Raw genomic sequence first — 12,258 nt, 5'->3', positions numbered from 1 at the left:
GTTTTAGTTTCTTTAACATTTAAGTAATTCTTATCGTAAGTTAAACTTAAGATACAACTTGAATTTTATAAAAAAAAATAAAGATTCTGTTAAAATATAAATTATTTAGGTTAAATTAGATTACAAAATTTTAATATATTATTTATTTTCAATTAAATACCACTTGGTTTAGAAGATTTTCAATGACAATACAGAGATAGTAGCAATTAGGTTTTGTACAGAAATTATTCAATTCTTCTCATTGCTTTTCCTATCTAGCAGCGCCATGTTTTTGTACATAAAAAAATTTTTATTTTAATAAAATTTTCTCATTTTGTACCGTTTCCTCTTTAATTTTTTAAATTAAATGTTATATATTCCATTGAAACTTGTTAAAATTAAATACAACCACTTGGGTTAAAATTGAAAGATTTTTCAATGGAAATACAAAAATAGTACTTTGATTGTTTAAAAGTTTTTTTGGAAAAATGCATTTAGGTTGAATTAAATTACACAACATTTAAGGAAATACTATTTGGGTTAGAATAAAATTTTTCAATGAAAATTAAAGATGCTATCACTTGAATTTTAAAAATACGAAGATTTTTCAATAACAATACAGAGATACCGCGTGGGTTTTGTATAAAAATTGAAGATACTACCAGTTGGGTTAGAATAAGAATGTTTTTCAAAGAAAATATAAATACGACTACTTTAATTTTGTAGAAAAAGTATATTCTTTTTATAATAGGCGCACTTTAAAAGATTTCACACATTTTTTTTTTAATAAACGTATATCATTTTTATTAGATTACACAATTTCAAAATAAGTTGCGCGCAACACACATAAGCGCTTTTTTTACCTTTTTTTTGAAAAGGTAATTTTGTACTGACGCGTTTTGTAGTGTTAAGCAATATGTAATTTTTTTTTTCTGTAATAAGACATGATTTACACTATTACTTAAGTTTTATGGAATCAAATACATACCAATTGGGTTAGAATAGGAAAATTTTTCAATGAAAATATAAAGTACAAAGTAGTACTACTTGGATTTTGTAGAATTAAATTAGCATAAAAAATTTTTTCTGTTAAAATACAAAAATAATATCATTTGAGTTTAGAAGAAAAATAAAGATAAAGTGCACGCACACGCATACCTTTCTTTACCTTTTTTTGAAAAGGTAATTTTATACTGATATCATGCGTTTTGCAGTGTCAAGCAATTTGTATTTTTTTGTAATAAAAGACATGATTTCAACTTGGCAAAATTGTAAAAATAAAATAGAATAAAATGTAATATTGTAATTCACAAAGGTATATTAAAGTTCAAGATATTACAACATGGGCTGGCATAGTAAGTTTTTCAATTAACACAGAGATAGTACCACTTGAGTTTTGCAGAAAAAAATAAAAGTTTTTAGGTGCGCGCACATACACTTGGTGCCTTTTCTTACCTTTTTTTTGAAACGGTAATTTTGTACTGATTATTCTTAACCAGGCGGAAAACGGATTAAAGGATTGTTCGCTCCACCGAAATCGCCGTGACGGAATGGTCAGTTGCGTTAGGTGACAACTACTATTCAGGTTAGATGAAGGTGCATGACATGATTGATTGAATATAGCTAATATAATATAATAGCAAACGCCTCTCTGTGTCGAAAATATGTACTGGACAAGAAAATCTTAGCGACGATGACGTTTCTTAAATGTAAAAATTGAGATTTGGACTTTGCGTCGCGATATCTCCGTTCGTAGGGCACGGAGAGAAAAAATAAAAACACTTTTATTATACAAGTCGAGGCCAAGCTATCGTTTGAGACTACTCAGAACTTGATCGGTTCAGTCGTTACTGAGATCTGATAATTTCGCATGCTTGGAACTCGCTGACTCGCGTAAAAGAGGGTCGGTCTGCGACTCACTTCTCCTACATAGGCGCGAGTCGCGACCGCGCCTCTAGATAGTAAGCGCGAGAAGCCCCACGGCACGCTACGCTTCTGGGCGCTCCGGCTGAGCGCAATCTGATTGATTAACTTTAACCACTAATAACTCGGTAAATAATGATCTGAGCTAAAATTTGCAAAAAAACTTTTTGTTCAAAATTTTATCCTCTTTCGCTCCCTGAAATGTTTATGTTTGTGATGTGTTATGGGACACCCTGTACACTCTGTGCACGCACGCACGCACGCACGCACGCACGCACGCACGCACGCACGCACGCACGCACGCACGCACGCACGCACGCACGCACGCACGCACGCACGCACGCACGCACGCACGCACGCACGCACGCACGCACGCACGCACGCACGCACGCACGCACGCACGCACGCACGCACGCACGCACGCACGCACGCACGCACGCACGCACGCACGCACGCACGCACGCACGCACGCACGCACGCACGCACGCACGCACGCACGCACGCACGCACGCACGCACGCACGCACGCACGCACGCACGCACGCACGCACGCACGCACGCACGCACGCACGCACGCACGCACACATATATTACAAATATATATAATATATGTAAGATTATAATATAAAATATTATAAAATAAATGAAACTTCTGTTTTTCATCTGAAATTAAGCGGATTATTTTGGATTATATATCCATCAGATTCTTCAAATTTATTTGGATTAACAACAGTATGGATTAGATTGTAATTATTTCGGATTAGAAATAATTCGCGAAAGCGATATTAAAATCAATTACGACTCGTATAGAAGTAAAACCGATTACTTTTTAATCCATTCGTGGAATGAATCGATTAAAACAGCTTATAACCAATTAAAAAGAATTCCGTTTTCATCGGTTTTAATCGCACATTTTCTGACAGAGATTAGACATAGAAAAAAATAAATATAATTGATATAATTAAAACAGTAAGTAATATTGTTACAAATTAAAAAGTTATAAACTGTTTACCAATGGTGTAATTCTTTTCGAACAATAAACATAGAAAAAAAATTAAGATCAAAGCAACAATTTATGGTTTTATATATAAGCAAGAATATAAAATCTTCTTGTAAGAATTTATAATCTTAAACAAACATAATTTGCTTACATAAAGAAAATTTTTTTTTTCATGTAAGCAAATCTGTTTAAGATTATAAATTCTTTTAAAAAGTTTTATATTCTTGCTTATATATGAAACAATAAATTGTTGATATAATACTGAATTTGTTTCTGTGCAGTTTAAGGGATAAACTAAGAAAATATCTAAATGAATAATAAAGTAAATTAATTCTTTTTTCTTAACTTTCACTTTCATTTCCCGAAAGGGCAAGAACATTATTATTTTATTTTTAAGTTGATTTCTTCTATAGAATAGCGGAATTACCAAGAATATTAAGGATACTGAAAATATCAAAATTAATCAAAGAGATAGTGACGTTGCGTTAATAAGACATAATAAACACGTCATTTGACATTACCTTGTTTTTTAGGATTAAATATTGCAACAATATATTGCAACAATGTCACTAGAATATTTTAATGTTATTATCAACGTGTCATATTTCAGCAATATTTCTGTAATATTTCACAGTCATATGTAATATTTCTGTGATATTTCACAGTATAGTAATACATAATATTTCTGTGATACTGCAATATTTCTGTGATATTGCAATATTACTGTAATATCACTGCAATATTACGTGCTATGTGAGATTGTTCTATGCTATTTAAATTCCGATATGCACTATTAATATTAAAAATCTATAGTTCACATTATTTATAAAAAATCTCGTTAATACTTATTAAATTTATTTTTTAATAAATTAAAAAAAATATTTTTAAAATATAGCAATCTTATGAGTTTATGTTACCTTAATCTCTTCAGTTTGCTTAAATTTTTCATGTGTGACATTTACAACTTCCACCATTAGTATAGGTTGACTACCAGACTGAGGGATCGATGAGTCTAATGGTTTTTCCATAATCTTTTCGGTTGAATTTATCGACGATTTTATTTCTGTAGAACCGGTTTCACTATTTTTTTCTATTTTCTCAGTTCGCTCTGTAATTCTATTTTCTGCTTTTTTACGCAAAGATCTCCGGTTTGTCTTGCTACTGGTCATCGGGTCGTCTACAGGAACGGTAATTGTGGTATTTAATAGTGGAAACGTCAGTTTCATCTCTGTGTAAAGTAGGTAGGGCAATATATAAAAACAATAATCGGGGAATAAAGAAACATCAAATCGTATAACAAAATTTCAATCACTTAACAAAATATTAATCCTTGCGGAGCTGACGGTGGGACCACTGAACTTATAAATCTTCAATTATTGTTATTAAAATAAACTTTGCGTTCTTTTTTACATGAATCATATAATTATGGTTTCTTGAAATTAATTAGTGCCTTTAATTAACCTGAATCAAATAAGTCTCATCATAAGTCCAACAGTTGTGTTATAGATTTTAATGTCAGCTTCATAGAATTAAATTTTTATAAAATGCGATTTTATTGTAATATAAAAGTGCGGTAAATAAATACATCCCTTACCATGCTCCACTTTTTGATTAGCATCCTCCAAAATTTGGTTAACAATCTTGATTCTTCTATGTGCCATAATCACTAATCTTAACCGGTTTCCCAGATCTTGAACTTCGTGTACTTGGGCGAAAGTTCCAATCGGATAAATCTCATCCAAGCTTTGAACAACATCAGCTTCATTTCTGTATAAATGTTATGCATTAAAATTTACGTTATTATTACACATTGTTTAATAAGTTTCGAGTAGGAACATAATATTATTGGATAGAAACTGTTGTGTGAAAGTTGCATCTTTTTATTGGGGCATGATTGCTCCTAAATTTTCAGCCATATACAATGCTTTTATTTTGTTAGTTAATTATAGTATACGCGTTAGTATATTCTTCAACGGCGGTTTCAACGATGGAAAGAAGTAAATATTGCTCTGTAATTAAATACTTAAAACTAAAAAGAAAAACGACAGAAATCAAAACCGAGTTGGATTTTGTTTATGACTCTGTTTCATCATTTTCAACAGTTTAAGGCTCCTCCAGGCTCCTCAGTCGAGAACTCCGCGTTGATGGATGCGACGTACCGTCAAGGACAAAATTCAAACTAATAGGTGAAACATGATAGATTGACGATGAAATTTTGTCGTGCATGTCATTTTGTTATTATGTTTCATTGTGAAAATGTGACTTGTCACGTATTCACCAAATTCGTAAAAATTAACCGTACGTAGTTTCTTTGAATTTTATACATAAAAGCATATTTTTCATTCTTTTCAATCCATGTGTTTTTCTGATAACCTGAATAGGTTTCACTTTAAGATTATTTACTAATTGTTAAGCGGAAAAAAGATAATTAAGATCCATTTTTATAAGTGTTTTAAAGCAATCTCATTATTTTGTTTTACCCAAATTTTCTTTATTTACAAACGTCATAACGGAAATTTCATCTTAACCATGTGTTTTCTTGCTTTATTTTACTTTTTATAACTATTTACTAACTATTAAGCAGAAAAAGAATAGTCAAGATCCATTTTTACAAGTGTCTTAAAGTGATTTCATTATTCTGTTTCATCCAAATTTTCTTTATTTACAAATGCTACGACGGAAACTTTGTGTGATTTCTTGTTTATAACGTTACGATTTCAATATAACCGCAGTGAGTAGACAGAAATCTTAACTTTGCCATATTTAAACATAACCATACAAGTATGTTTGATGATGAGCGTTTGGATTGCCTAAAAACCACAACGACTGAGGAAATCATCAACAAAATACACCAATTGTACTGGATAATCAGAAATTAAAGGTCAGAGTAATAGCAAATACCACAAAACATGTGTGTTTGAAATATTACAAGATTTGGGTATCAGAAAACTGACCGCACAATGAATGCCATGTTTGCTGACATAGACCAAAAACATATTCGACACATGACCAAACTGCATGAATTACAAATTGGTTCTCCATTCTCTTATGCCCTAATCTATCCGTGACATTTTTGTTTCGAAAGAAATGGCTGAAAGAAAAAAATTTACGACCAATGATGAAGTGATTGCTGCTGTAAACAAATATTTGACAAGGATTTGACCAAACCTATTTCATTGACAGAATAAAGAGATTATAAAAAAGATGGATCACGTGCTTCTGTATAATTTATATAATTATTCATATTGATACAATTTATATCAGTATTCAGTTAATAAACAAATAAGAAATTAAACCAGAGCAATGAACAAATAAAAACAACTTAACATAATTAGAGAAAGTTACCAATACTAGCGTATGACTTTGATTTTGAGTAATAAATAAAAATTAAAAATAAAACTTTAAAAACATGAATACGAACTAGAAAGTGTCTCCAAATGATATGACAATTTTTATAATATTGTTCATATTTTGTAATAATTAATGTTTTCGTAATTTAACCCAAAATAGCGTTTAAGAAATTGGACTCCATAACTGACACAGTAGGCAGGAGAAGAGAATAGGGGAACGCAGTTGTTAGATTTGCGAATTTATCCTGGGTTGTTTATTAATTCGTTATGTTGACTAGTACAGCCTTAGTAAAGGCTCGCGTCGAGAGGAATGGAAATGAGTAAAGAACTTCTGATCTCCTTGAGTAATATGTACTTATATTATGCTAATACAGTGTGATCGCCTCTCGGTCAGAAACGAATCTGAGCGAAAAGGCCCGACAACCGGCCGGAAAACCCCGGTCCCCCCTTTTCGGAGAATTCGCAGGTGAATGATTGGAATTGGTAGAGAAAGAAAGGAGAGAGGGCCGCTTTCGGCGCGAAGAGAATGATCGAAGATGTTTATATTATGGTCCTTGAGTAGAAGGTAACCGGAGCGACCGTTGATCCTTTCTTTCTCTGATTTAAACGGAAACATACCGCCCGCCTCAAATGTATGTGACATTCGATAAATTCGACCGGTTTTAGAGCCAAGCGGAATACAACAATGTAATGAATAGTAACAGAGATTAATATTTACATATATACAGGCACGAAGTTTATTTATCGTGCTAAACCGCCCGCCGCACAGTGGGCAAAAAGGCTCATTTTTTGGACAAAAATCGACCGACAGTGCAATTCTTAACCGATTTCAAAAATTTTTTTTTAAATTACTCGTAATGAAATGCTCTATTACGTGGACCTGCGCCTTTTTTGAAACAAAGCTTTAATTAAAAATGGCGGATCAAAAATGATGACGAAAGTGCTGAAATGATATTGAACGTGATACCTCACCTACAATATTGGATATATTTACGCCAAATAAGGTATATATAGCTTTTTTGACACGCTAAATATGAATTTAGTAATTAAAAAAATTCTAAAGTAAACGTGACATTGAATATAGAAATCAAAAATATTGAAATTAGACAATATTTAGTAGATTTACAGAAAAGTTCGTAAACATTAGATACATTATTATTATTAAATGTTTTTCACAGTTTGTAATATTATATTGTTAAAAGACTAGAGAATATTATATTGCTAATTAGCAGAATTTTGTTATATTGCTTCGTTATAATTGTTTGTGAATGACAAAGCAATGCCTAAGCCCTTTTACCGCGTCAAGGTATCTGCCATTAAAAGGGTGTTTGGTTTTTTGGGGGGTTTTTGGTTTTTTGTTTTTTTTTGTTAAAAATTTTTTTGTATAAAATTTTTTTTGCTGTTTTTATTTTTTTTGTTATTCCTATATCCTAAGCATTATATTACGCATTATTTATACACGCACACGTATACGCACGCGCATTCCTAAAACAAAAAGTCTATGTCCTCAGTCTAAGACTCAATTAAGAGATCTTTTATTTCAGGTGAAAATTCTTTTGGTGTTTTCTCTTGCTCAATTCTAATATTACTGATTAGAGGATCAGATGAAATCAAAAGATAGTGCATTATATCCTCGTTAGTGCATTTCCTTGATTTCATCCTGCTGTTGTGAGCTCGAGCTTTTCTAAAAATTTTATTACTTGCCTCTTGCGCTTCTTCCGACAAGCAACCAATTGGCAAATCTAAATGTTTTATTATGTTACTACCATGTAGTAAAACCTTATGTACTGATGGTGGCATAGCGTACCAAGGATATAAATCGAGACACAGTTTTGCGGTATCCAGACAGTATTGACCAAATTTCTCAAAATTTATATCTTTGCCACATGCTAATATCTGCAAAATGTTCCCCAATCGTTTTATCACATGTATGTGCAGTCCTGTAATTTCTGCTATACTTTCAGCGTGTGCAAAAAAAGAACGGGCAACATTTCCAGTGTTTGTTGTCCCTGAGCCTTGCTTTACAATGTCAACGGTTAATGACAATTTCGATTTTAATTTATTTTGGATCCTTTTTTTTCTTTCGGCTTTCAAAATTTTATTATCTTTCTTTGCGTAGCCTAATTTGAAATCTAAATTGTAACTAATATGTAACAAGTACTCCATGAATCGGATCCAGCAATGCAATGTAGAAAGACCAAATTTATAATTATCTGTAGTACATGGAAGACTTTCAATGTATTTTATATTATTAATATTTTTTGGACTTACTCCACAAATGTTGCAACAATTCGAGGATTTTTGACCAGTTAAAATGTTACAGATTTTGCCATCAATCATTGTACATTTGATGTTGAACGATATATTAAATGCTATATTTTCTACTGTGATAAATGAAGATTCCAGTTTCTTCAAGGCATCTGAATAAAATTTGTATTCATTAAGTACAATGTTATTATTTTCTTTTACAAATTGAAATTTTATTGGGCGGCAGTAATTAACAGACGATGGTCTTTTATTCTTCCACACAATACTATTTTCAGCCACCAACTGAAGCGGGACAAATGATATTAAAAATACAGCGTTATCACAGAAAATATCTTTTACTATTTTATCGTCATCATCATCAATATCAGTTGATTGATCTTTCTCTGAAGTAACGATTTCTGGTATCCATTTCTGCCTAGTTGTTTGTTGTCCGGATGCGCCATCCATACCCCATTTACCATACAAAACCAACGTTTTATCGCGTAATTCGTAGAGCTTTTCTTTACTTAATGTTAAAAGAATTCTTTCTGTGGTATGGTTTAATAATGATTCGATATTTACACTTGCACCAAAATCATTAACATTTAAATCTTTTGGGTAGCAGTTCTCTTTAGCGCTCTTAATAGCAGTGTGCGGAGGATATAATTTACTACCATGTAGCATCTTATTGTATGTCCGCAGATTGTTATACTTAACTTTTGTTAAGTCTAAGTCTACATACATAGCTAAGATATTATTAATATTTTCAATATTTAAAGTTCCTTCTTCCGTATCCGAGTCATCATGAGATTGGTTTTGTAAACATTTAGCAGCTCCCAAAATTTCCTCAGCACCGTGGTTTGAAATTATATTTTTAATACGTCTTTTTTTTGTTCTTTCGGAACTTTCGTTATAAGATATGGATGGACGACCTTTTTTATTTACATTTTTCATTTTTTCATTTGGTGCAGGAACTTGTAATGAAAGATTTTGTGAAGATTGTGCTATATTTTCAACTGATTTATTTGAAGCAATATTGAATCTCACTATAAACTCCTTGTTTAAGAATGTTACATACTTTTGTTCAAAACGTTTCTTTTTACGACTAACGGTATTCCATTTCTTATTGTATAAAGGAAAAAAATTGTCTCGTAAATTTATTTTTATTTGCATAAGTTGGTTTTCATTCAAATTGTGCTCACTTCTTAAATTATTTAAAATTATATCCATGTTATTTTTATTTTCATCTGAATAAGTCCACATATATTTGCATAACGTTTTATACTTTATTACGAAATCCATCTTTTTTGTATGTTTTTAGAATTATGATTTTACTTAATCAAAACGAAAGCGTTATTACGTACAAAGTATTAACACGAAAGTGACTTTGCTGGTCTAGTACAATCAACACATATATTCTAATCCATACATATGTCGTTATGAACGCGATAGTCTTCTATACGCAACAGCAAGCATGTGGCTCGCTACGTATAGCGATCGTCAACACGCACACGTATACGCACGCGCATTCCTAAAACAGCGCTGTGATCGGCAGCGGCCAAGCTGCAGAAATTGACGATCGCTATACGTAGCGAGCCACATGCTTGCTGTTGCGTATAGAAGACTATCGCGTTCATAACGACATATGTATGGATTAGAATATATGTGTTGATTGTATTAGACCAGCAAAGTCACTTTCGTGTTAATACTTTGTACGTAATAACGCTTTCGTTTTGATTAAGTAAAATCATAATTCTAAAAACATACAAAAAAGATGGATTTCGTAATAAAGTATAAAACGTTATGCAAATATATGTGGACTTATTCAGATGAAAATAAAAATAACATGGATATAATTTTAAATAATTTAAGAAGTGAGCACAATTTGGATGAAAACCAACTTATGCAAATAAAAATAAATTTACGAGACAATTTTTTTCCTTTATACAATAAGAAATGGAATACCGTTAGTCGTAAAAAGAAACGTTTTGAACAAAAGTATGTAACATTCTTAAACAAGGAGTTTATAGTGAGATTCAATATTGCTTCAAATAAATCAGTTGAAAATATAGCACAATCTTCACAAAATCTTTCATTACAAGTTCCTGCACCAAATGAAAAAATGAAAAATGTAAATAAAAAAGGTCGTCCATCCATATCTTATAACGAAAGTTCCGAAAGAACAAAAAAAAGACGTATTAAAAATATAATTTCAAACCACGGTGCTGAGGAAATTTTGGGAGCTGCTAAATGTTTACAAAACCAATCTCATGATGACTCGGATACGGAAGAAGGAACTTTAAATATTGAAAATATTAATAATATCTTAGCTATGTATGTAGACTTAGACTTAACAAAAGTTAAGTATAACAAGCTGCGGACATACAATAAGATGCTACATGGTAGTAAATTATATCCTCCGTACACTGCTATTAAGAGCGCTAAAGAGAACTGCTACCCAAAAGATTTAAATGTTAATGATTTTGGTGCAAGTGTAAATATCGAATCATTATTAAACCATACCACAGAAAGAATTCTTTTAACATTAAGTAAAGAAAAGCTCTACGAATTACGCGATAAAACGTTGGTTTTGTATGGTAAATGGGGTATGGATGGCGCATCCGGACAACAAACAACTAGGCAGAAATGGATACCAGAAATCGTTACTTCAGAGAAAGATCAATCAACTGATATTGATGATGATGACGATAAAATAGTAAAAGATATTTTCTGTGATAACGCTGTATTTTTAATATCATTTGTCCCGCTTCAGTTGGTGGCTGAAAATAGTATTGTGTGGAAGAATAAAAGACCATCGTCTGTTAATTACTGCCGCCCAATAAAATTTCAATTTGTAAAAGAAAATAATAACATTGTACTTAATGAATACAAATTTTATTCAGATGCCTTGAAGAAACTGGAATCTTCATTTATCACAGTAGAAAATATAGCATTTAATATATCGTTCAACATCAAATGTACAATGATTGATGGCAAAATCTGTAACATTTTAACTGGTCAAAAATCCTCGAATTGTTGCAACATTTGTGGAGTAAGTCCAAAAAATATTAATAATATAAAATACATTGAAAGTCTTCCATGTACTACAGATAATTATAAATTTGGTCTTTCTACATTGCATTGCTGGATCCGATTCATGGAGTACTTGTTACATATTAGTTACAATTTAGATTTCAAATTAGGCTACGCAAAGAAAGATAATAAAATTTTGAAAGCCGAAAGAAAAAAAAGGATCCAAAATAAATTAAAATCGAAATTGTCATTAACCGTTGACATTGTAAAGCAAGGCTCAGGGACAACAAACACTGGAAATGTTGCCCGTTCTTTTTTTGCACACGCTGAAAGTATAGCAGAAATTACAGGACTGCACATACATGTGATAAAACGATTGGGGAACATTTTGCAGATATTAGCATGTGGCAAAGATATAAATTTTGAGAAATTTGGTCAATACTGTCTGGATACCGCAAAACTGTGTCTCGATTTATATCCTTGGTACGCTATGCCACCATCAGTACATAAGGTTTTACTACATGGTAGTAACATAATAAAACATTTAGATTTGCCAATTGGTTGCTTGTCGGAAGAAGCGCAAGAGGCAAGTAATAAAATTTTTAGAAAAGCTCGAGCTCACAACAGCAGGATGAAATCAAGGAAATGCACTAACGAGGATATAATGCACTATCTTTTGATTTCATCTGATCCTCTAATCAGTAATATTAGAATTGAGCAAGAGAAA

General features: G+C 31.8%; 1 protein-coding gene across 2 annotated transcripts in view; it reads right to left on the bottom strand.

The window, feature by feature from the left end:
- Window positions 1-12,258, bottom strand: part of LOC105205478 (lon protease homolog, mitochondrial) — a 62,979-nt gene that overhangs the window by 22,566 nt on the left and 28,155 nt on the right. Inside the window, exons 3-4 of one of the 2 annotated variants that reach the window (XM_026139758.2) lie at window positions 4,496-4,668; window positions 3,819-4,129 (exon numbers count right to left, since the gene is read on the bottom strand). In XM_026139758.2, the coding sequence (XP_025995543.1) occupies window positions 3,819-4,129; window positions 4,496-4,668 (484 nt within the window). The remainder of the gene's footprint in view (window positions 1-3,818; window positions 4,130-4,495; window positions 4,669-12,258) is intronic. The other variant, XM_026139759.2, reaches the window with a different exon arrangement.

This window comes from Solenopsis invicta, chromosome 14 (genome assembly GCF_016802725.1).
Source record: "Solenopsis invicta isolate M01_SB chromosome 14, UNIL_Sinv_3.0, whole genome shotgun sequence".
Taxonomy (NCBI): domain Eukaryota; kingdom Metazoa; phylum Arthropoda; class Insecta; order Hymenoptera; family Formicidae; genus Solenopsis; species Solenopsis invicta.
Note: the sequence above shows the minus strand (reverse complement) of the source record. Positions and strands in the feature narration are given on the sequence as shown.